Raw genomic sequence first — 26576 nt, forward strand, 5'->3', positions numbered from 1 at the left:
GAGGACACAAACAGATGGAGAAACATTCCATGTTCATGGTTAGGAAGAATCAATATCATGAAAATGAGCATACTTCCCAATGTAATTTACAAATTCAACACTATCCCCATCAAGCTACCAATGACCTTCACAGAATTGAAAACAAAACACCTCAAATTTCATATGGAACCAAAAGAAAGCCTGCATAGCCAAGTCAATTCTAAATAAAAAGAACAAAGCGGGAGGCATCACACTGCCTGACTTGAAACTATACTACAAGGCTACAGTAATCAAAACAGCATGATACTGGTACCAAAACAGAGATACAGACCAATGGAACAGAACAGAGGCCTCGGAGGCAACACAATACATCTACAACCATCTGATCTTTGACAAACCTTACAAATACAAGCAATGGGGAAAGGAGTCCCTGTTTAATAAATGGTGTTGGGAAAACTGGCTAGCCATGTGCAGAAAGCAGAAACTGGACCCCTTCCTGACACCTTACACTAAAATTAACTCCAGATGGATTAAAGACTTAAACATCAGACCTACCACCATAAAAACCCTAGAAGAAAATCTAGGCAAAACCATTCAGGACATAGGAATACATAAGGACTTCATGACCAAAACATGAAAAGCATTGGCAACTAAAGCCAAAGTAGACAAATGGGACCTAATCAAACTCAACAGCTTCTGCACAGCAAAAGAAACAGTCATTAGAGTAAATCAGCAACCGATAGAATGGGAAAAAACTTTTGTAGTCTACCCATCTGACAAAGGGCTGATAACCAGCATCTACAAAGAACTAAAACAGATTTACAAGAAAAAAACAAACAAGCCCATTCAAAAGTGGTCAAAGGATATGAACAGACTCTTTACAAAAGAAGACATACATGAGGCCAACAAACATACGAAAAAATGCTCATGATCACTGGTCATTAAAGAAATGCAAATCAAAACTACATTGAGATACCATCTCACGCCAGTTAGAATGGCAATCATTAAAAAATCTGGAAACAACAGATGCTGGAGATGATGTGGAGAAATAGGAACACTTTTGCACTATTGGTGGGAGTGTAAATTAGTTCAACCATTGTGGAAGACAGTGTGGCCATTCCTCAAGGACCTAGAAATAGAAATTCCATTTGACCCAGCAATCCCATTACTGGGTATATATCCAAAGGATTATAAATCGTTCTACTATAAGGACACATGCACACGAAAGTTCATTGCAGTCCTGTTTACAATAGCAAGGGCTTGAACCAACCCAAATGCCCATTGATGATAGACTGGACAGCGAAAATGTGGCACATATACACCATGGAATATTATGCAGCCATCAAAAACGATGAGTTCGTGTCCTTTGTAGAGACATGGATGAATCTGGAAACCATCATTCTCAGCAAACTGACACAAGAACAGAAAATCAAACACCGCATGTTCTCACTCATAGATGGGTGTTGAACAATGAGAACACATGGACACAGGGAGGGGAGCATCACGCACTGGGGTCTGTCGGGGGAAAATGGGGAGGGACAGTGGGGGGTGGGGAGTTGCAGAGAGATAGCATGAGGAGAAATGCCAGATATAGGTGAGGGGGAAGAAAGCAGCAAATCACACTGCCATGTGTGTACCTATGCAACAATCTTGCAAGTTCTTTACATGCGCCCCAAAACCTAAAATCCAATTAAAAAAAGAAAAGTACCTCGAAGTCAGTCAGAGTTTTATGAAGGCCTTCAAAAAACTCAAAGGTGAGAAATAATTCAGAATTTTTTTTAAATTCAAACATGATTTAAGCCCTCAAAAGGATTGTTACAAGCTGGTGACATTTCATCAGTGTGGCCAACACAGAAAAAAGAGTCTCTCTGTATTTTCTTGTATCCAAATAGTTTATGAAGACTCATAATACAGTAACTCATTTTTTTAATTGAACCCTCGAATTTTACACATTTAACTAACTCTCGTTGGGATCCTCCAGGTTTGAAGGCAAGTTTGCCAGCCTTGAGTAATGGGGAAAGCACATGGATTCTTCTCCTGATCAGCATTACAAGCTGTAGGTTAAGCACTCCATAATATTCATTGAAAATGAGGGACTTAGAATAAAATTTTCTTATGTCACCATCATTTTGTGAGTATGTCTAAAAAGACAGTATAATTTCAGCACCATGGACAGTCACCATGGGTAGGAAAGGCCACTGAAAAGGAGAAAAGCTAAAAGGGTTGTTTTAAAAGTTATTGTAGTAAAAGTTCATGGATAGTTTTGCCTTTGGTTTTGTTTTCTGAGGCAGGGTCTAACCTGTCACCCAGGTGAAATGCAGTGGCAAGATCTCAGCTCACTGAAACTTCTGCCTCCCAGGCTCAAGTGATCCTCCCACCTCCGCCTCTGGAGTAGTTAGGACTACAGTCACACACATCACCACACTCAGCTAATTTTTTGTATTTTTTGTAGAGATAGAGTTTCACCATGTTGTCCAGTCTGGTCTCAAACTCCTGGGCTCAAGTAATCCACCAGCCTCGGCCTCCCAAAGCGCTGGGATTACAGGCATGAGCCACCACACCTGGCAGATATTTCAATTTAATGTCATGTTTATGGTAATAAGGATATTTTTCTATTTTCATTGCTTGTAATACCTTTCAAAATGATCAACATCTTGGAATAAAACAGAAACTAATTTCCTTGAGAAGAAAACCTCCTGTATTTACTATCTAACTGTTCTAATTAATGGTGATTAAAGATTTGTACAGAAAATAAACAGGAAGTAAAAATGAACACGCAAAAAATTCCCCAAAAAAGTGAAGTAAATGCATTAAATTTTATGTTTCTGTACTCCTCAGTTGAATGATACTAGTAACTTGAACAGTTTTAACTGTATCAATGTAAAAAGTCAGATATACACAAATATTTTTAATCAATTTAAACAATATTAAAGTTGCTTTCACAATATATCTTAGAATTTACAATCAATGCCACCCTAAAATATTTGAGGGTCCAGTGCTTTTCGAGAGAAGGGAAAATCATATTAGAAATACTAGCATTCCTTCCTATCCACCCTCAATATTTAAAGCAAATGTAATCAGGTTAATATGAGAGTCAAATCTGAAAACCTCCAAGGCCAAAGAGAAAGAGTGAAGGAACCTATCAAAAAAAAAAAAGAAAGAAAGAAAAGAAAGCATCTTGGTGCCTCATACCTGTAATCCCAACATTTTGGGAGGTTGAGGCAGGCAGATTACTTGAGGTCAGGAGTTCAAGACCAGCCTGGCCAATGTGCTGAAACTCAGTCTCTGCTAAAACTTAGCCAGGAGTGGTGGTATATGCCTGTAATCTCTGCTACTTGGAAGGCTGAGGCAGAATTGCTGGAACCTGGGAGGCAGAGGTTGCAGTGGGCTGAGATCACACTCCAGCCTGGGCAACGAAACAAGATTGTCTTAAAAAAAAAAATCTTATATCCTTAAGTGTGTACACTCATGAAATAGAATATTATTCAAGTTTTCTTAGTGATGATGAAAGAGATAGTAGAAGGGAAGATGTGGAAAAAAAGAATGTATAGTCTTATGCATTCATTCATTCACATATTCATTTTACAAGCTTGCTCTCTGGAAAACACTGCTATGTGCTAGGGATCCAACAATGAAAAAATAGACATAGTTATGACTTTCTAACATTGAGATTCTTGCTGGAACAGTAACTTCACATTTGTTGAAGTGTGGAAGGAAGAGAGTGAATCTAGGGATAGCAAGAAAGCTTGCCACATCTTTTCTGAGAAAGCTTTCTACTCAAAATACAGAAAGGAAAAAGAAAGAGTAAAAAAAGAAAAAGAAATACCTGTGCATTTTTACAGGTGGGAGTTTTTCCTGGCCCTTATCAGTTTAGAAGAAAGAAAGGAAGAAGAAAGAGAGACAAACATAAGCATATAGTGACTTTACCTACTCTCACATATGGCCCAACCTTAGCCCTGCAACCTGTTAGGTCTGTATTCTTCCACCTTTGGGTCCAATAGGGGAAGAGAACTAATTTGATAAGATGAAATGGAATCGATCACCCTCCCTACAGGATAATGGTATAACTTTCTATTCAACTTTCTTTTTAAAGGAAATGCCTTTAAAATGATCATAATATAATTTTTACATTTGAGTAAATATATGCTTTCCCATTATCTTTTCTACAGATCTTTCTTAGAAAGCTTCACCATTCAAAATATAATCAAGCCAGTGCTGATATTAAAAAGACAAGAACCCATATATGATGTTTTAAAGGAAATAGAACATATTTGCATTACACAAAAGCAAATTTTAGAGTTTAAAATTCTAACACATGCATTTAATATAGTAACGTGTACTCTAATGTTAACTATATAATTCTGCACTAGAAAGCAGAATTAGAGCAAAGGTCATCTTAGTACATTCTAAAAATGCAAGAAAACTAGCACAACGACTGGTGTGAGTGACTGTTGTTATGCATCAGGATAAAAGTATAAAAACTAAACCCAATATACAGATTATGTTCATTAATTTTCGAGGTTTTATGCACAAGAAAAGTGATTGTTTCATAGTAAAATTGATTTAAACCATCATGTTATCGATTCATTTACCTAAAGAGTTTCACTTTTTAATTTATTAAAGAGATAATATTGAATTAATAATCCAATTAGGTTTTCTAGATACAAACCCAAATAGAAAAAATTGTAACCGCACTCTCACACAATATATAGCAAAATCAAAGTCCCAGTGCATAAGCCATCTAGCCCAGCAACTATGAGCTGGATAAAACACAAATTAGACCGAACCTGCCTACCTACCTACTTTCTCCTTCCTTCCTTCCTTCCTTCCTTCCTTCCTTCCCTCCCTCCTTCCCTCCTTCCTTCCTTCCTTTCTTTTTTTTGACACAGGGTCTCTCTTATCCTATTGCCCAGGCTGCAATGCAGTGGTGTAGTGGTTCACTGCAGCCTCAACCTTCCAGTCTCAAGCAATCCTATTACCTCAGCCGTCTGAATATCTAGGACTACAGGCATGCACCACCAGCCCCAGCTAATTTATATATATATATATTTTAAGAGATGGGGTCTCACTACATTGCCCAGGCTGTTCTCAAACTCCTGGGCTCAAGCAGTTCTTCTGCCTTAGCCTCCACAAGTGCTAAGATTATAGACATGAGCCACCATACCCAGCCCAAACTCCCTTTCTTATTCCTGAAATACTGAAATAACACCTACTGTGGTTTCATTTATTTATTTGCCAAATATTTACTAAACAAATATCATTTGCCCTGCCTACATGTAAAAGGTAGAAGAGACTGTTTTAAAAATGTAAATTTTCATCCTTGACTTCAGGGCCCTAACCTTTCACTGAAGGGGTTATCTAGTAGGGCCTAACAGTTGGTTTAAACAGAAAATTTTACCCTGTTTACTTTTCTTTTATCTTTTTTTATTATTATACTCTAAGTTCTGGGGTACATGGGCAGATTGTGCAGGATTGTTACATAGGTATACACATGCCATGGTGGTTTGCTGCATCCATGCCCCTGTCATCTACATTAGGTATTTCTCCTAATGTTATCTCTCCCCAATCCCCCCCACCCCCTGCTATCCCTCCCCTAGCTATCCCATCCCCCAACAGGCCCTGATGTGTGATGCTCCCCTCCCTGTGTCCATGTGTTCTCATTGTTCAACACCCACTTATGAGTGAGAACATGTGGTGTTTGGTTTTCTGTTCTTGTGTCAGTTTTGGGTATCGTCTCTACCCTATCTCCCTTGCATTAGGCTGTTATGTTAAGGGCAGAAACACTGACACTTTCTGTGTAATAACCACTCTAATTCTCAGGGTGCACATACCACATACACAATAGAAAATATAGTATTTTTCTAATATTAAAGAGTGAAGCGAGACCAGTTCCCTAAAAACTCTTTAAATAATAAAATATATTTGGGAACTGGGATTCTTTTCTAAATGTTTTTATAATTTATCACTCATCACAAGTATAAGTTACATTTTTCTAAAGCAAAAAGTACTATGCAGCAAAAAATTATCTTATGAATAAACAAATTTAAAAACAGTGTTAATATCATCATAACATTGTTTTGTTTGGTCAAGTTGACATGACAGGTGATTTATTGTAAACTTAAGTTCCTCACTTGCACTTAATTCCCCTTTCAAAAACAAATCAAAATCCATAACCACTACCTTTAGAGTCATGAGATGAGATTTAAGACCCATATTTGCCACACACTAGTTGCTATGGTCTGAATATGTAAGTCCTTCCAAAATTCATATGTTAAAATCTTCTACCCCAATTTGATTGAGAGGAAATTGGGACTTTGGGAGGTGATTAGGTCATGGGATCAGAGCTCTCAGGAGTGGCATTTGTGCTCTTACAAAAAAGGCCTAAGAGAGTCTCCTTAACTTTTCTATCAAGTGAGGTTAAACTGAAAGACAGCTTCTGTGAGGACTCACAGAATCTGTTGGCACCCTGATTTTGGACTTCCCAGCCTCCGGAGCTGAGAGAAATAAATTTCAGTTAATTATAATGCTAAGTTTATGGTATATTTTGTGGCAGCAGTACAATGAACCAATATATTAGTCATCTGACCTTGGGCAACTCAATATCTAACTTCTTGGGGATTCAAATTCCTCACTTGCTAGTTAAGAAGTAGGGATGCAATGATTTTGTGTTCTACTACATCTGTAAACACTCTACTGTTTCAAAACTGACATTTACAGAAGCTCTAATAATATCCTCATTCAACCCAAACCACTTTTCATTTAACTACAAACTGCAACCCAAACAAGTTACATCATTATATATCATTCTTGTGAATTCATGTTGTGAATTTATCCACTTTTACATGCATATATAATGAAGCACACAGCATTTTAATGAACTGACGGAATTGTTGACAAACCAGTCATTCAGATCATCACTTAGATCTTTCAAGAAGTTGCTACTGTTCCTCTATCATTCAATATTCTGGTAGGAAACAGATGTTATATTCAAATTAGGTAACTTAAGGAAAATTCAATAAAACTTTGACTCTTTACAAAGATACAGGAAAGACATAGGAAAACCACAAGACATTGTGCAATATTTTAAGGCGAGTAACATGTCCAATTACCAACCCTAAAGTAGCAAGAGATGGGAGAATAACAGGAAACTGGAGAGAGGCTGTGTAGTGAGGACCACCTTACAAGAGATGTGATCTTAGGTAGAGGGACACAGCCAGCCTAAGGAGATCCCACATGTAGGGAGTAGTGGTAACAAATGTCTTGCCTGCCCAGTCTTCACTGCCTCCAGTCTCTCTCAGCAAAATTCCTCATTGGCCAAACCCAATTAGAAACTGCAGCCAAGAGAACTCTACTGCTGTATTTCATGCAGGTTGTCTTCCTGGAACTTGTGGTGGGGAAGGTCAAGAACTGCAGTGCTAAAGGAAATACCTAACACAATCCTCTTCCCTCTACTTATAAATGGGCTAGATTCTCCAAGAGCTTCTTTAATGATGTCATGAGTGCAAACTGCTTGTCCAGTGAGCTCATGTAATGTGTTAGATCCCTTCCAAGTTCTGACTATATATTTAATGTTCAAATAATCTTTATTTTAACACCAAGAGCCTATTAGAAACCTTTAAGGTAGTCATCTGGGATAATTTTAGATCTCCACAGGTTTGCACAAAGAATGTAAGCAAACCAACTGCTTAAGTTGGAAGAAATGTCAACGTTACAGTAAAGATTGATTTTCTGTACTCTCTCGTTCTAATTAGTTGCTCTGGACATCAATGGGTTGCACAAAATGAGCTATAATGATTTCTCTGATTAAGAAGCTCCAGCAAACCAGAAAGGTTGAAGCACAGCATTATTAACTCTTTGAGGGGCTATGCATAAGGAGCCATGACAAGCTGTAAACAACATCAAAATGCTCTAAGGGATAGCAAAATAAAAGTGAACAACAGGAGGAGGGACTCCAAAAGCAAGTTTCATTTAAATCTCTAGTCTAGGAAAGACAAGGAGCATATTCATCAATATAGAAAGAAAAATATTGCTGACTGCATATTGCTACCATGTGCCTGGCGCTGAGTGAAAGCTAAGTGCTTTCACATCATATCTCATTTAACGTACAGCACAGTCCAGTGAGATCTTTTCATTTAGAGCATTTTACATATGCGGAAAGTAATTTGCCTAAGGCACTACAAAACAAAATCAGAAAATCGAATAAAGAACCATTATTTGAAAAAGGTTTTACAACCAGATACAACCTCAGACATAATCTCAATTTTTTTGAGATTTTTTAATCATTACTTGTGTCTTAGAAAGTAGCAAGATACAAATTTTTTAATCATTACTTGTGTCTTAGAAAGTAGCAAGATACAAATGATAATGTATTCTGCCTATTTATAGCATCAATTTGGAAAAGCATTGTTTCTTCTGTAATGAACTCCTTTTGAAGAAATATTTTAAGTGGTGTCACAGCACTTGGAAGTATGTTGGGAAGAGTAAGTTAGCTCATGAAATCTTTACGCTAGAACATACATAGTGGTTTTCTACCACACCTCAGCTCAGAATAGGACGCTATTTTTGTGCTTAGAAATCAAGCCTCCTCAAGTAAACTTGGGGCAGAAACCACATCTTGTTCTATTTGTAATCCTTACAGCAACAAGCACACATATGGAACACATAATTGGGACTAAGTAAAAACTTGCTCAACGAACTATCAGCATAGCACATTGTATGTGGTGAGCAAGAGACTTCACAAAGAAAAACAAACACTGGTTTATTTACCAAGAAAAGAAAATCAAACCAATCTTCTATCACCGCAAGTGCTCTGGAGTCTAATTTGGTTTCCATGAGGGCTGAGGACAAAGTCTATAGTAGGGGTCTTCTCCTAGGCCTTTCTCACTCCCATCACATGTCCACTGAATATCTGCCCCTCCAAAAATGTTAATACACTAGGAACCTGGCTAAACTGTAAATCAAGCCCAGTCATAAAGTAGAAAACAAGAAAAATAAGAAGAGAGATAGCATCTAATGTTAATTACATGCCAGGCATAGTGCTTGACACTTTGCATTATTTCTTCATTAAACCTTCATAATAACCACTGTCCCCACCTTACAGATGAAGACACTGAAGCTTAGAGATGTCCGGTAGCTTGTCTATGGTCATATGGATAGTAAGTGTCAGGTGAGAATAATGATTCAAACTTAAGCTCTAGAGGATAATCACTAAAGGGCAGCCTTAGATACAGGAAGTGGGAAGTGTCACATCTTTGCTTTGGTGATGTTGAGGTCATCACTGAGATGATAAATGTGTATGAGTCTTGCTTGCCTCCTTATACTGGTGAGAGAACACAGTTAACACCTAGGTTACCCTAGAAGGAATGGAAGAACTTGGAAACAGAAGACCTAGAGCTCAAGTCCTAGCTCCATCAGTTTCAGCCTGTTGTTATGTCAGTACATTCACCTTACCTCTCTGGACCTCAGCTTCTAAATCTATCAAATGGGAATAATAAAGTAGCAAAAGCTGTTAAGAGAGATTTGGTGAAAGTGCTTCAAAATCCACAAAGCCCTGTGCCATAAAATGTGTTGATTATTCTCTACCACTGATAATCCTCTCAGTCAGCAGAACAGAAGATTCCATAACATAAAATCCTGGGTCATCACCCCAACCAGCTGCACCTTAGGAATGATTTGTCCAGAGAGAAAAATATAACTATTCTCTACAGTTCATAGCTTGGGTACTCTTTACACAGTGATATACTGAAATCAAAGGAAGAGATGGGGATGGTCAGAAATGACAGATGTGATTTATACTAATGTTGTGAGAAAGAAAAGCCTTGGGAATAATTCTGGAAACATATCATTAAAGCTGCTCCTATTTGTATTCACATAAATGTGCAAGGCCAGAAATGTAAAGGCCCTTTACTAATGATGAAATTTTTCATTTAAATAACAATAACATTTTATGGCATTTAGCTGCACCCTGCATTGTCCTAAACTCTATTTGAGATAGATACCTTATATTTTTGTAATACTTTATGATTTTCAAAACTTTCATATTAATGATTTCAATTGGCGATGATTTTCTAGTGCTATTTTTTTCTTGAATATATGTAAGGCATACAACATGATGTTTAGATGTATTTATACATAGTGAAATCGTTACTGCTTTCAATCAAATTAACATATCAATCATCTCATACAGTTACCCTTTGTGTGTGGGGGGAGGGGGTTAGAGCATGTAAAATCTACTCTCTTCACAAAAATGCCATTATTAACTATAAAGGCATGTTGTACACTCAGTCTCTAGACTAACTTTTCCTACATATCTGCAAGTTTGTATCCTTTGTCCTACATCTTCCCATTTCCTACTCTCACCCAATCCCTGATAACCATTACCCTACTAAGAAAGAAAGCTTGGCCGGGCGCGGTGGCTCAAGCCTGTAATCCCAGCACTTTGGGAGGCCGAGGCGGGTGGATCACGAGGTCGAGAGATCGAGACCATCCTGGTCAACATGGTGAAACCCCGTCTCTACTAAAAGTGCAAAAAATTAGCTGGGCATGGTGGCACGTGCCTGTAATCCCAGCTACTCAGGAGGCTGAGGCAGGAGAATTGCCTGACCCCAGGAGGCGGAGGTTGCGGTGAGCCGAGATCGCGCCATTGCACTCCAGCCTGGGTAACAAGAGCGAAACTCCGTCTCAAAAAAAAAAAAAAAGAAAGAAAGCTTACATGGAAAAAGGTGGTAAATTAATTATCTGCAAAACTGGTTAAACAATTTTAGACTCAAGCTCTTTTCCAATTGCTAATATTTCTTATTTCCTTGTTCCTTAGTTTTCCCTCTGTACACAGGATAAAATAGCTCCTTGACATTTCTGTTTCTAGTCAAATAATGTATGTAAGACGCTTTGGTAAATTCTAAAGAACCATTAATATTGTTTATTGCCCATCAACTCTGCAAAATGAGAGCATTTCTTAGTCACTCCAACCCACAGCAATTCCAAATCAAAAATGCAACCCAAGGTAGGCCAAGAAAAGTCCCTCCATTTGTCTAGGAAGTATTCACATGTAAGGAAAGTCCACACAACATGCAGAGAGATGGAGCTGCATTGACTAGGAACCCCAAGGGTCTGCCCACTGCTTGGACATACAAACCTGGCACCAAGCAAATAGACTCCTAAAAATCACAGGAGGCGTAAGGAGTGCTCACCCAGCCATCTGACATATTCACAGCATCTGGGCATCAGAAAATTGTATTTCCCAAGTCCCTCTTCCCTGCCTCCATCTTCCCCAGCCACACATACAAACAATCTGGATAGTCCATAAGGTGGAGGATAATTTTAGGGAGTTCCCCAGGGCTTGACTGGATGCTTTCCAATCATTTCTTTCTGGCCTGCGAAATCAGATGCAATTTTTCTTTATACATGAGAAAAAATGAAATCAGTTTCTATCTGCAGAGTAAGATGGAAAAAATGAAGTTGCACATAGCTATGTCACAGATTCTTAGAAAGGAACTCCCTAAGCTGGAGGACAGGAAAAAGGCACGAGAGAAACTCCCTTTCTAAAGGAAAGTAAGTTCAGTTTGTTAACCACTGAGAAGTAACCTGTGAGGTTGGCTTCAGGTACACAAGCATGTTTAAGGTCTGGAGCAAAGTTGGTAAATAAAATCAGTGAGGTTTCTTGAGTCACTTTACTAGCCATGATGTGGTTTAATCATCATGGCCATTTCAGGCGCAAATCATTGTGTGTCTGTCTGTCTTTCTATCTGCATGTGGCTGTGTGTGTGACTGACCTCTCTATACCACCCCACTTTCTCCTAACAGACAAACAATACTTTTAACACATATAAAATGTGGTTGAAATGAACATCAAAAGTAAGCTCATTGTGAGAAAAACAAAGCCTTGGTGGATGTATTAGTCTGTTCTCCTACTGCCATAAGGACATACCAGAGACTGGGTAATTTATAAAGGAAAGAGGTTTAAATGACTCACAGTTCCAAGGACTAGGGAGGCCTCAGGAAGCTTACAATCATGGTGGAAGGGAAAGCTAAGTCCTTCTTCACGTGGCAGCAGGAAGAAGAAGAATGAGCAGGGATGGGAGTGTGGGGGTGGGGAGCCCCTTATAAAACTATCAGATCTTGTGAGAACTCACCCACTATCAAACAGCATAGTGGTAACTGCCCCCATGATTCAATTACCTCCCACTGGGTCCTTCTCACAACATGTGGGGAACTAGACTTTAAGATGAGACTTAGGTGGGGACACAGCCAAACCGTATCAGTGGAGGATTCAATTTCACAAAAGACCAACCTGTAACCTGTGGGAAACACTGATTCAAGAATAGAATCGGAAAGAAGGAAGTTGACAGTATTATATGGATCTATTTTATGTACACAAATACAATTACAAAGGAAGTCACCTTATCACTTACACCCAAATATTGTTAGGCACAGAATCTCACTCCCACCCTAAGAATATAAAATTCTCTTCCAAGGATCCCTCCTCCCTCTGGTGTCAGGAGGTGTCCTCTGGGGGAATTACGTCATGTAAGCACTTGAAACAATCCAGGCAGCCACTGAACCAGACTGGCTCCAGGTGGTCTGTGCACCCCTCACCCCTGCAGCAAACTGCCCATGACTGCTCTGCCCAGGCCACCAGTGCTCCCTTGCATCGAAAAAGCTGCTTCCTTTGATTCTGCTCTCTGAAAGGGCACTGTGGCAGGGTTGCTTGGGTCATGATATGTTAAGCTGTTTTTCCTAGCACAGGGCACTAGACTCAGGAGGCAGAGAGAAAGAGGAGGGAGTTCAAACACCAGCCACTATCTGTTTCTGCAGTCTATAATCCTAGACCCTCAGACTCTCTTTCTCAATCTAGCCCAGCAGCCCTTCCAATTGGTCTTCTGTCACTGATTATCTCTCCTCCCCTATGCTGATAGAATTTTATTCTTAAACCTAGTTAAAGTTGAGTTCTCAGAAAGTACTTTAATATCTATGTACCTATCTGGCTACATATAGACTCCAGAGGTTGTCATATAATGGACATAGCCAAATCTCAGCTCTGACATGGCAAGGGGGGCCTCCATTATAAATGCATTATATACCTCTGGGAAATTTTTTAATACCGTCTAGGAACAATTGCCTCTGTTACTTCTACTTACTGATCCTTGGGATAGTTCTCATTTACCAGATAGGGACTGCCTGGAGAATGTCGAGTGTGTTATTTTTCCTTCTAGGCATCAGTAGTCACAGATATAAAAGCTTAAGTATGGAAGTATTTTGAACTCTTAGAAGAAAGTTTTAACATGGTTCTAATAACAAAGTTGGCATTACACTTGGAACAAAGAATGAAATGGAATTTCTGACCCAACAATTCAGATTTTTTTTTAATGCTCACTATTCCTTTTCTCTATACTTTCTATTCCCCCCCCTTCCCCCTGGCTATAATACAATTGTGCCCATTGCAAGTAAATAGCACAATTCCAGATAATTACTAATAAGAATTTTAAAAATTGAAACCATGGGATGCTCAAGGACTAGTTTAGTAGATAAATTATTGTTGTTATGAATAACTATGTCACAGACACTGAGCTAAATACATTACATACACTACCTTACTACCTCATAAGGTAGGATCTCATTAAACATCAAATTTACAGAGAGGAAATTAAATCCCAGAGATGTCTATGCCTAACCCAGTTTCACCAAAGCTAAGTATGAAGATTCTCAGGGAAAAAGTAAGAGACATATGAACCTGTCATATGTTTTGGTGGTTACAGCCATTGTGGGGACCTACATATAAAAGGGGAATGAACCACTCAAGCAGTCACGCTTCCCCATCTGTCTACGGGCTCAAGGCTGGGCTAACCTTACCCTACTTTGTTTCTTCCATAGGGCTCCCCCAAGGCAGGATGCACTGCTTAAGGTAAAATATACTAGACATGGTGAGAAACTAAAAATAAATCAAGTACTTTCTCTAGAAAAGTAGACTCCACCCAAGGCAAACTGTAAACTCCACTGACCAATAGGAATCCATTCAAGCCTGCAGGCTTCCTCTGAGGTCTTAGTCATGGTCAGATTAATTCCCACCATATCCCTTCACAATCATATTCTAAACTGAATAACATAATTCTGGGAAAGAAATCTCCATAAAATAAAACCATAGTATCTTAAGGCTGCCTGAAATTCAGCCTGTCACCAAAGTTCCTAAGCATTTCAAAACACCTTTACAAAGAAAGATGAGAGGCCTGTTTGGTGACCTAAGCATTGGATTCATAAACCTTGAGTCTAGTTGAAAATTCTGACTATTTCATCTTTCCTTCTCTACCCTTCAAACAGAAACATTTCGATCCTTCATCATTTATACCACCCAACAGTCCATTCCCCAGCAAGCTCCTGCATGCCCAGGATGCCAAGTATACACCTTATGTTTCTGTTCTCATCATTACTGAATCAGTAATGACGATTTACATTTGTATAATGCCTGACATTTTATAAAGGACATTTGCATTTATTACCACACTAGAGCCTCACAACATTTATGTGAGTGAAGCAAATCGAATATTGATACTTTGATTTTCAAGCTATGAAAGTTGACACTAGAGAGGCAAGGAGATTTCCTCCAATAGCTCACAACTAGTGAGGAGATGGTCTAGACTCCGAATCCAGGTCTTAGGACTCCCCATGCAGGTTATTTGCAATTGGTAACACTGTCATTCTTTAGTTTTCAGCCCCTTGTGGCTCCCTGCAGGTACCCTCACTTGACTTACAGTCAAGTTTAGATAATCTCCATGAAAGTAAATTCCCATGTTTCCAGGCACCCAACAGAGCTTCCAGAGAAGTAGGGCATCATTACTTTCCCACTGGAAATATGATAAGGAAACCCACTGGCTAAGTGTTCCTTGGAGTAAATTACTTTTGGGGTAATCTAACCTGACTTCCAGCCAGAATGCTCCACCAATGGCATGGAAAATAAAAGTCTGATTAATAAAATCTTGACTTATGGCATGGATTCGCTTCACTTGACCTATATTGAGGATACATGTTTGCAACCCAATTGAAAAATAAAAAATACTCTGTATTTAATTATATTGCAATCTGTGGTTGAATTTCATTTAAGTGGCATTTATAATTGGCACATTTTTCAAGTACTGCTTCTGCCACAGTTGTATATAAAAGTACATTATCATCATTTGCACAACTGCTGCCTAAGTTAACATTAATATACATCCCATAGATCAGAGATGGGATCACTAAAGGACAGTGGCTGTCACATTTTCATGAAACATAATTAAATATATTCATAAATAAACTGGTTCCTAGATTCTGCTACAGCAGCACAGGGAATGTTTTCAAAATTAATAAGCATTGATTTAGCACCTACGTTTTGCTCAGCAGTGCAGAACATTCAGAAAAGTATACAATATGTTCTAAGATAGTCAAAGAAGAGGGATAATTCAGAGTCTGGAGTCAAGGGGAAATTTTATAATAATTATTATACATATTATTTGTCAATTACTATATTCCAGACACTATGCTAAGTATTTGAACTACTTTAATTCTTATGACAACTCAATGAAGTAGTTGTTATTATTATTATTATTATTATTATTATTATTATACAGAAAGTAAAACTGAGGCACAAAGAAGTACTTACTTTATTAAGGTCACATAGCTAAGAAGTAGAGGAGACAGGATTGGAAGCCAAATATATGTTCCTCAGCCTGCATGTTCTGAGTTTCTTTGCCTTATTGGGGAATGCTTCATGGAGAGCTGCCTCTTTGATATGGCCCTGAAGATTACGTAGGGCTCAGTTAAGGAAGAGCAGAAAGAATGGACATAAGTCATGTTAGAGGACTGCCAAATAGCATAAACAAAGGCAAGAATTTGTATTTGAACATGTAAGGATCCTTGAAGAAAATCAATGGCAAGAAATAAAGTTGACTAGGCAAGGTGAGAGGTTTACTAGAACACCTTAGAAATAATCTAGGCAGAATTTAAGGACTTGACCCTTTGGAAATAGGAAGTCATGTAGACTCTTACGTAGGAAAGTGATGATGAAAAGGCATTGTGGTATAATAGCAGTTTATTCAGGAAGAGTCCAGAGAAGTGAGACTTGACGAAAGAAAAACAATTAGTCACTTATTGTGAAATCCTCTCTGGGCCCTACTGCTCCTAGGTCATAGCAGACATTCAATAAACATTTGTCAGATCAGTGAATGAAGAGTTATATGGATAAAAAGAAAGATATAAATCCAAGAAAGAATCTGCAGGAGTCACTGACAAATTGTCCATGGAGGAAAAGGAAGAAAAAGCAAAGATGGCATGAAAGTGCTACTTAAGTTGAAAGAAAATGGGCACTTTTGGCTGACAATGGAGTTGGAAAGGAGAACTGGGTTTCAGGTGGATGCCAGGAGGAAAATGAGGCTTCCATTTTGGTTTGAAAATGTAGGGGCTTGAAAGGAATATAAGATACTTTTAGAATATTATAGGTATTTGGAGAACAAAGCCTAGACTGCATTTAAGGATCTCGAAGGGTAGAAAGCACAGATTCTACTCATCACAAATTCAGATAAATAAAAGTTGCCGTTTTACTTATGGGCTACCTCAGTAGGCAACTCTAGGTAGGTAGAACTTTCCTAATGTGAGTGTCACTACTGGACCTACTACATCTTATCAAAGACATGCAAAGTAAAGAAATTTATAATACACAAGAACACCACTATAAACTGAAAAGAACTAAGCAAAGGGAAATACATCAAAGAATTAAACTTCTATCCCTGCTCCCTATGACATGCTCTCAGCACTGGCCATTTGGCAGATTTGAAACACCAGCCTTTCCTTATCAAACTAAAAAAAGGAAAAAAAATTATATAACAGTTTCTCAGCAAGAAACCATTAGACAGATGTAATCATAATAGGACCAAATATTCTTATAAATGAAATGTGAGCATTTAGGACCACATGTGGAGTTTAAAAGCAGCTAACACAAAAGGTAAGTAGAGTTGCCCCTGCATATACAATGGCTCAGATGTGGCAGAGCAATCCAATTGGCCCTCAAACAAACTGAATTGTGAATTTACAAGACAAACCCAGTATCCATTAGCTTAAAATTCAAATGACCCGCACAGAAAGCCCAGCTGTGGCAATAGGAACTATTATTCTTGAAGTAAACTTCTCTCTTCTGATCATCCACCAGCATTTAATCAGAGAAGCTACAGCCATACTTGTCCAAGCTATTTGCTTTCAAAACAGTCTGATCACGTTTCATCCTCTAGATGCTTGAAGCCCATCAGAATGACCAAGTGGATGAGAGTGTACAAGATTCACTTGGACAAAGGAACTCAGCTACTCAATTGTAATGGGCAAAATTAAGGTCTTTAACAGGCAAATGACAGTGAAAGAAAGAAAACTGCTTGAAAGTATATCCATTTTAAGGAGAGAAGGGATGAAGTTAACTGAAATATAAAAATTGAAAGATTTATAAAATGTAGTCCTGGAAATCAATCCAACCAGTGGAGCACATTTGTCATTAGTGGGTGCTAAGAGAGAAATCATTGAAATTCAAGCACATTGTTTAAATTAAAAACCATACCATAAAATATGTTTGGGTAACATGCCAAATCTTTTACCCAAATGCTCCCCAGTTTAGAGACAGGATATTTGTCAAATGCTGTTTGGCAAGTCAGTAGTTTGAAACTCTGAAAACATTTTCTCCCACCAAAAATAATGTTATTACATGGTGACTGGTTTCCCAAGACAGATAACAAGAATCTCCCAATGTATAGCATAATGATGTATAAATATAGTACTTGGATAATGGAGTAATACAAATTGTTTAATAAAAATAGAATCTTATCCTATATAGCAGTGCTCTTCAAATTGTGGGTCATAACCCATGAAATCAATTTAGTGGATCTTTATCAGTTTATTTTTTAATAGAATGAAAAAGAATAAAACTGCAAAGATCAGAGGATATCCCATGTCATAGGAAAAGTATTATTCTTGAAAATTAATTTCATTGTTATAAATAGCTATGTGCATCCAGGATTGCAATGTAAAATATATTTCTTTTTTTTTTTTTTTTTTTTTTTTTTTGGAGACGGAGTTTTTTTGCTCTTGTTACCCAGGCTGGAGTGCAATGGTGCGATCTCGGCTCACCGCAACCTCTGCCTCCTGGGTTCAGGCAATTCTCCTGCCTCAGCCTCCTGAGTAGCTGGGATTACAGGCACGTGCCACCATGCCCAGCTAATTTTTTTTTGTTGTATTTTAGTAGAGACGGGGTTTCACCATGTTGACCAGGATGGTCTCGATCCCTTGACCTCGTGATCCACCCACCTCGGCCTCCCAAAGTGCTGGGATTACAGGCTTGAGCCACCGCACCCGGCCTGTAAAATATATTTCTTACCATAAGTCCCAGTCAAAACAGTTTGAGTGTCTCTTAACAAGGCTTCCATAGGGTACGTAGCACAAAGAAAGCATTTAAGATTTGTTGAATAAATGAATGACTGAATTGGTGAACACATTAAGAATGAATAAATAGAATGCTAGTTACACACTTCTCAGTCACAGCCCTGACACTGCAATAGGAAGCTTGCTCACTCCCGCATTTTCATACTAGTGAGGCAGTGTGGACAGACAGTTGACCCAACTGCAATTCCCTATAAGTGGCTCCCTTGGCTTGGAACAAGATCTTGGGCAGAGTAGGAGCTATAAAGAGAGAAGGATAAGAACAAGGATTCCACAGGCAAGTGGGATTGGACTCTAGGAACAGGGTTCTAGAGGAAAGAGGGAGAAGGTAAGATGGGGTCACCAGATTTGGCAAATAAAAATACAGGGTACCACGTTAAATCTGGATTTCAGATAAACAGTAAATAACGTAAAGGCAAAAAAAAAAATTATGAACGTTGAGGGTTAGAAAATCACTTTGATCCATCAGACATTTATTTGATACAAAACTGTGTCCAAAATACATGCCAGGTACTAGAGAATTAAGATATACATGGTTCCTGACACTGAAGAGGACAGAGACACATGCAACAGTCTCAACAATTAACACATATTGAGCACTAATCTAAGTAAGTGCTTCACAGGCAATAACTCGTTTAACAGTCACCACCCTGCATAAGCACTACTGTTATCCCCATTGAAGACATAACTGGAGCTTAGAGAAATTCAAAGAGGAAGTTGTCCAAGGTCTCAGAAAACACACACACACACGTAATATTCAGTGGGCCTCTGGTAGAGGCTGGATATTGTTCAAGATGGGTGGATCTGGAAGTAAGATTTGAGCTGAACCTTGAAGAAAGATACAACTTCAATAGATGACTATTAGGGGAAGAATATTCTGGGCAGAGAAACAGCTTGGAAGTGAGAGAACATAATCAAGAAATGGGAGTAAATTTGCTGGAATATTAGGGATATAGTGATAGGAAGGAAAGATTCGGCAAGTTAACCAGGAAGTGACCATACTGTGGAGGAAGTCTGCATACCCTGTTGAATCTGCACAGGTGGTGAACCATTAATGGAACTGGGGTAAGTAGCTGGTACAGTGGTGCACGCCTGTAGTCCCAGCCACTCCAAAGACTGAGGCTTGAGGAACCCTTGAGTCCAGCAGGTTAAGTCTAGCCTGAACAACATAGCTGGATCTCATCTCTAAAAAGTAAGTAAATAAAACTTTAAAAAACTGAGTTTGAGGCAGGGTCTCACTATGTCACCAGGCTGAAGTGCAGTGCAGTGACACTATCATAGCTCACTGCAAGCTCAATAACTCGTGGATTCAAGCAGTCTTTCTGCTTTGGCCTCCCATGTAGCTAGGACTACAAGCACACACCACTATGCTTGGTTATGTTTTTTTTTTTCTTTTTTTTGGTAGAGACATGGTCTCACTATGTTGCCCAACCTGGCCTCAAGTAATCCTCCTGCTTTGGCCTCCCAAAATGCTAGAATTGTAGGCATAAGCCACCATGCCAGACTTAAAAAAATTAAGTATTTGAGGAAAGTAAATGGGTACTATGTTGAGTTGGGCTTTTAGAAAGATGATTTTGGTAATAGTACTAAAGATAGAGTAGATGAGACAAAAAATCAGAGGCTACAAACCAGGTAAGTCAATACAGATAGCTGGCAAAGCACTGTGGCACCAGAATCCAGGATTTACCTTCCAGATCAAAACACTTAGTAGGTGAGTGACCTTGGACAATTCATGTAGTCACTCTGAGCCTTGGCTTCTTCATTTCCAAAACAGGGATGACAATACCACTTACCACATTATTGGGGCAATAAAACAAGCCAATACACAGAAATGCTCAATAAATAGAAGCTATCTATAAATCATCATGGCAATTGAACTTGAATCTGCCCTTAACAACTTCAAGTTCGATCAGCTTTTGATTAAATGTCTCTGGGAATAAGACATTTGTGCCATCCTGATATGATTTGGCTCTATGTCCCCTCTCAAATCTCATCTTGAATTGTAATCCCTACGTGTCAAGGGAGGGTCTTGATGGGAGGTGATTGGATCATGGGGGCGGTTTCCTCCATGCTGTTCTCATGATAGTGAGGTCTCAGGAGATCTGATAGTTTTATAAGGGGCTCTTCCCTCTTTGCTGTCTCTCTCTTTCCTGCTACCTTGTGAAGAAGGTGCCTGCTTCCCCTTCCCCTTCTGCCATGATTGTAAGTTTCGTAAGGCCTCCCAAGCCATGCAGAACTGTGAGTCAATTAAAACTTTTTTGTTCATTAATTGCCAGTTTTTGGTACTTCTTTTTGTTTTTTCTCTTTTTTTATTTTCTTGTTCTTTTTTTTTCTTTTCTTTTCTTTTTTTTTTGTTTTTTTTGTTTGTTTGTTTGTGTGTGTGTGTGTGTGTGTGTGTGTGTGTGTGTGTGTTTTTGGGTACTTCTTTATAGCAGTGTGAAAACTAATACACATCTCTATGGTAACATAGTCAGGGCAGTGAGAGAATGGGAGATTATCTTTCCTTCTTCCAAAAAGAATATATCTAAGAATGAAGTTAAAAAACAAATGGTAAAACAAAAAGCAAAACAAAACAAACTCCAGAATATCAAGTAACTACAGTTGGAGAAGGTGAGTGAACTTTGAGATAAAGCAGACTTGTGTTTGCATCCTCTCTCCAGCATTCATTACAAGAGTGATCTTAAGCAAACTAAGCTCTCTGAACCTTAATCTTCTCATCTGTAACACATGGTTGTTAACACCTCTATCATGAGACTATGTAAAGGATAGCTGCGATCATGGATAGTACGTCTTCAGAACAATGCTGGCCTAGAGTAGGCAATAACTGATAGTTATTATGTATTGTCACAGTTAGGCAGTAGTACAAGTGGAGATAGAAAACAATGCAAAAACACATACAGTATACATGAGTTTGTCAATTCTGGAGACCATAATCACGAACAGTGGTATGGAATTAAACATCCCTTTTCTATGCGTTCAGCCCAATGAATTTGGCTTCTTAAAGGTGTACCACCAGGTAAGATGATGAAGAATAACAGGGATTTTAAAATGCAGAACTGGCCAGGTGTGGTGGCTTACGCCTATAATCCCAGCACTTTGGGAGGTCGAGGCAGGCAGAACATGAGGTCAGAAGTTCGAGACCATCTTTGCCAACATGGTAAAACCCCATCTCTGCTAAAAATATATAAATCAGCTGGATGTGGTGGCACACACCTGTAGTCCCAGCTACTTGGGAGTCTAAGGCAGGAGAATCACTTGAACCTGGGAGGCAGAGATTGCAGTGAGCCAAGATTGTGCCATTGCACTCCAGCCTGGCAAACAGCAAGACTCCGTCAAAAAAAAAAAAAAAAAAAAAAAAAAAAAAAAAAAACCCGCAAGAAAATAAAAATGCAGATTTGTGGACTGAGGTTACTTTTTCATCTTTTCAAATTTTCATCATTTGAAAAGATGAAAAAGTAACAGCCTCTGACTATATTATTTTCCCACCACTTCCTGTCCTGGAACTCAAACCCCATCACTGACTAACTACCACCCCAAATGCTACTCAGGCACCATGAAAAGCAAGACTGGGGCTGGAGGGGGAGGTCAGGTTCATAATTCAGAGCTTCATGGGGGAGGAATGGATGCCAGGGCCAGACATCTATCCATCCATTCAAGCACACAGGTACCTGCGAGGTCTGAAACCCACCTGCCTGCATGCTTCTGGACATCAGAATACACAGCAAGCCCACTCTTTCTGTAGGTGCTCTGCATTGGTGTGGCACAACCATTATTCCAAATATCCAGAGCAGTGCTCAGGGCACAGCCATGGTCCTGGGGTAAACTTAAGATCCTTTGCTTTTTTGTAGAAATTTAATTGTTCTCAACAACTTGGTGTGCGAACTGAAATACTTTACTAAGATAAAGCAAAAGGATAATAAAATGATCATTAAGACACTTTGTGTTTCCAGTATACCTGCTCTGTCCCTAGCCCATGAAGATGGTGCCGCAGGGCACACACTGGAGCTGCTTTTCAACCAGTGACTTTTTTTGGCCCTGTTTTCTCTATAACCTGTCATTTGCTCCCTCTTGCCAGACAACTGCAAACATATTAAGAGGTCCCAGATTCAGTTCTCAGGGTGAATATCCTCTGTGCAAACCTAAGTGGCCTGAGTGGGAAGAAACTACATTCTTGTCCACATTCTAACCAAAATGAAATCAAAGGCCATTCATTAGAAAAACATCCATCTCTTCTCCTGATCTCTCTGAAATTAAAGATAACCAAGTTAGAATTGGAGCATTTGGCGAAAATGAAAAGCTGCCTAAATTTCTCTCAAGTGTCCTAGCACTTTCACTTTTGGAAATGAATATTTAGAAAGGTTTAAGAATATCTTTCTTACACATTTCTCTCTCCTTCCTTCCCAAATGACTGCCTCTTCATTTATGAGTGAGAGTGTGTTGAAGGGGCTATTGCCTGAGAACCCAGCATCCTCAAGCACATTCCTAACTCAGTTCTTCATCTTTGGGCACTGATTTTCCCCAGAGGTACGAAAGGGATGATTACCTAGATTGTCCAGCAATACTGATTAAGAACGATACCTAGGTGGGATGTGTTAGGTCAAGTCAGCCAATAATGACTCAATCCTTTGTAGAAAGACAGAGAAGGCAAATGCTAAAAATAGCTCCTGCCTCTAGATGGGTGGAAAATAACACAGAACAAGACATGAGGTGTGACCAAGGACTGAGGGAATTCCCTTTCCTGGGAACTCTTCAAAGACAAAACACAGCCTCTCATTTTTTTAATTGTCTAAATATGTCTGTGCCTAATTTTTATAGGCTGCCTCCTCTCTGGAATGATTGGGAGCCAATCATTCTGAAAAATCAAGATGGGGCATCTATTGGCTGGAGGATAAAAGCAGCAGGAATTATACAACCAAATATATAACCAAAAGGCAGTATACACAACCAAAATCAATTGGCATGTTTGGTGATTTAAGAACAAAAATCCAAACACAAGTGAAGAGAAAGCCGAAGAGAAAAGCAATTTAAGGGAGTATCTCAGGTCTCCAGACTGACCCCCAAATGCTATATAACACTCCACAAACCAGCAAATGGGCAGTGATGTCGCATGCCAAAGGTGACAGCTAATTTTCCCAGCAGGTCTGGAAAACAATTTTTCCAGGTTCTTCATTATTTTACAGGTTTCAGGCTACCAAATGCCCAGGCCTTCCCACCCCACTCTTGTTCTCCCAGCTCCTCCTTATCACCTACTATTGGGATCTCCCTGCTTAAAAGCCATTCTGTCACACAATGGAGGTTATGGGTTGGGTAATTTGAGCTTCAAAATCAAAGGTATGTGACCATAAAATCTCCGAAGGTAAGAACAGCTACAGGTGCCAAAGGTGAGAAGAGACTCACCAGCAGCCAGGAAACATATTAAGAGTCTGGAACCTGAAGAGGTGCCTTGCTGAAGGACAACTCCTGCCTTCACCAGAGAAGAGACCAAGTTGTGTTTCTCTGGCCAGTCAGGAAACTGCAGACAGGGAAGGCTGGGGCAGCTCCTGGAGTGGCTGCCCGGGAAAGCCGTCAGGCTACCGTGACTGTGACTGGGGGAGGAGCGCAGTGCAACGCGGACTGCAGCACGGGTTAACCTGGCCGAGTCCCTCAGGCCGGCGTGTCAGGCAGTCTCTTGAGGAAGGGCAGGGCGGAGAGACACAGGACACTCTCTGTTCTCACGGCAGAGATAAGGAGGCCGGGGAGGGGTTCCACAGCATGAAACTCTCCCTACTGAGTGGTCAGTATAGGAACGCCAGCCAGCCCCTCCTAAATGATTCGTGCGGAGTTGCCTCACCGCAGCAGCACTGCCACCGCAAGCAGGTGTGAGCAATTAGACGGACCTGCCTTAGGAACTGCCATTTGTTCACCTGATTTGGCAAATCTCTTTTTAACCCTCCTCATCCCTAGTGTATCTCACTCACAGAAGACGCAAGTTAACTTAAATGGAGTTTGCGCTGTGCGGGAGATTGGGGGAGGGGAGCCGTTGGAGGAGGTAAGAAGGTGGAAACCTTTTGACCGGAAGATTTTTCTGTCGTTTTTCAGACTAAAAGGAAAAAAACAAAGTAGGCAGCAAAGAGGACTGCAGGATACTGCTCATTTTTAGACATCCTGGCATTTTAGGTAAAGAGCAACTGGCAGAACTCAGCCAGATTGACAGAAAACGTGTTCACCTGTCAACTGCGGAGGGGAAAAAAAACGAAACCCGAAAAAGATTCACTGAGGTTCAGGAGCCAGAATCCGGGCTCCTAAGCTCCGGGTCTCCTCCTCGCCCTCCTCCCCTGCTCACCCCGCCCCCATGGCCAGGTGGAAACCAGGCAGGTGAACCTGCACACGTGTCAACTCGCGGGGACCCCGGGCCGGCCAGGGGTCCCTCAGGGGACACACCCTCCACCTACCTCAAACATGGGAGAGGCGCCCTTGCTCGGCAACGTGCAGCCCAGGAGCTCGGCGAGAAACTTTGCCATATACGAGCGGGGAGGCAGGGTCCCTCCCGACGCGCCGCTTCTGTCCTATCCCCGCGCCAGAGCCCGAGCGCCGGGGTCCTGCCCGCAGCCCGCAAGCCAGCCCGGGCCGTGGCTCGGGGGCTGCCCCGCGGGGGTGGCTGCGGGGCCGGGCAGGGCGGGGAGAGAGCGGCGGCCGCCCGCCCCCGGCGTCCTACGGTGCGAGCGCGCGCAGCCGGGTCCGCGGCCAGAGCCTCCGCGCTGCGGGAGCCGGGGCGCCGCCGCCGCCGCGCTAGCCTTTCCCGCTGAATGTCACTATTACCATCGCAAAGGGAAGGGCCCCGCCGAGGGGGTGGCGGGCGGGCCGACGGAGCCGCAGGACGGGCGCCGCGCACGGGCAAGGGCCGCCTGCGGGCGCAGCGCCGCGGCGCAGGGACCGGCCCGCCCCGCCCCCGCCCCTGGGCAGGGCCACTCGGGCGACTCCGCCGGGCGGGAGCAGACGCCTGGAGCTCCGGGGGAGGGCGGGCGGCCGGGGCGGGGAGGGTCTGTGGGTGGGAGCCGCCGGGCTGACCCACTTCCCCAGTTTTCCCCTCGGCCGCGCTCACGGAGGTGGAAAGGCGGCCGCCTGGCTCCGCTGACTGACCCGGGAGCAAGCCGCCCTCAGGGGCTCCCGCGCCGGCCGGCGCCGCCCCGCCCTTCCTTTGGGAAAGGGAAAAGGCTCCCGAAGCCTCGGAGGAGGAACGCCCCCTCCTGTTCTCACATTATCCCCACGCCCGTGAATCGGGCAGGCCCAGGTAAGCCCCCAGAAGGGAAAGGTGACTGTAGGCACTAGGGCCTGGGCCGCAAAGCTCCAAGATCACAGCTCCCTCTCTGTCCTTAGCTCCGGCAAGAAGAGCCAAGGACCGGCAGAGCCAGGTGACAGAGACAGGTGTGGCCCTGTTTTTCCCTCCAAAATGGGGAGGGAAAAAAACAAAACCTGAAAAAGATTCACTGAAGTTCAGGAGCAAGAATCCCGGCTCCTGAGCTTGTCTCAAACGTGGAAGGCTTGTCTTTTCATTTAAAAAGACATTTTTAGGGCCAGGCCTATATTATGTATTTATTCGGCACCCCCATAGCTGTACATCTCAAGCTTTAACGTGCATAAGAATGACATGACCTATAGAGCATGTTTAACATGAGAGGTCCTGGGTCCCCAACCTATGTTTCTGATCCAGTGATTCTGATTCTGATCCTGGGCCATCTCAGGAGATTCGGATGTAGATGGTACCCCAGGCTGTACTTTGAGAAACATGGCCGTACTATGTAAAAAATGATGACGTAAACTTATGAGGACTGAGAAAACACTAGATTTGGTGACAGATACAACCCTAGAGAAAGTTGTGTCAAACCACCTGATTTTATTTGCAAGGAAACAGAACTAGAAAAGTTTTTATTACTTCAAGTATACTGTATCAGTGACACCCAGGGCATGGAGTGGACACTCCATAAATACCTGTTGGACAGGATGAACAGAAGATGGATGCTGATAAATAGCTGGGTCCCGATTTCGTTAATTGCCGTTCCAGAATTCTAGCTGGGGCAGCAAATTCACTGTGAATTTAAGGGATAAAAGAGGAAGGAAAGATGTCAAACTAAATTAATTTGAATATGCCATCTCAGTGTTTCTCAAACTTTTTT

At 41.0% G+C, this 26576-nt stretch overlaps 1 protein-coding gene across 3 annotated transcripts in view; it reads right to left on the reverse strand.

Annotated features, from left to right (window-relative positions):
- Positions 1-25227, reverse strand: part of RASGEF1B (RasGEF domain family member 1B) — a 623038-nt gene extending 597811 nt beyond the window's left edge. For 2 of the 3 annotated variants that reach the window (XM_074396345.1, XM_074396343.1), the window contains exon 1: positions 24855-25227. In XM_074396345.1, coding sequence (XP_074252446.1) covers positions 24855-24923 — 69 coding nt within the window. In that variant the 5' untranslated portion in view covers positions 24924-25227. The remainder of the gene's footprint in view (positions 1-24854) is intronic. The other variant, XM_074396344.1, reaches the window with a different exon arrangement.
- Between the last annotated feature and the right edge of the window lie 1349 nt (positions 25228-26576).

Source organism: Saimiri boliviensis, chromosome 3, assembly GCF_048565385.1.
Source record: "Saimiri boliviensis isolate mSaiBol1 chromosome 3, mSaiBol1.pri, whole genome shotgun sequence".
NCBI classification, from domain to species: Eukaryota; Metazoa; Chordata; class Mammalia; order Primates; family Cebidae; genus Saimiri; species Saimiri boliviensis.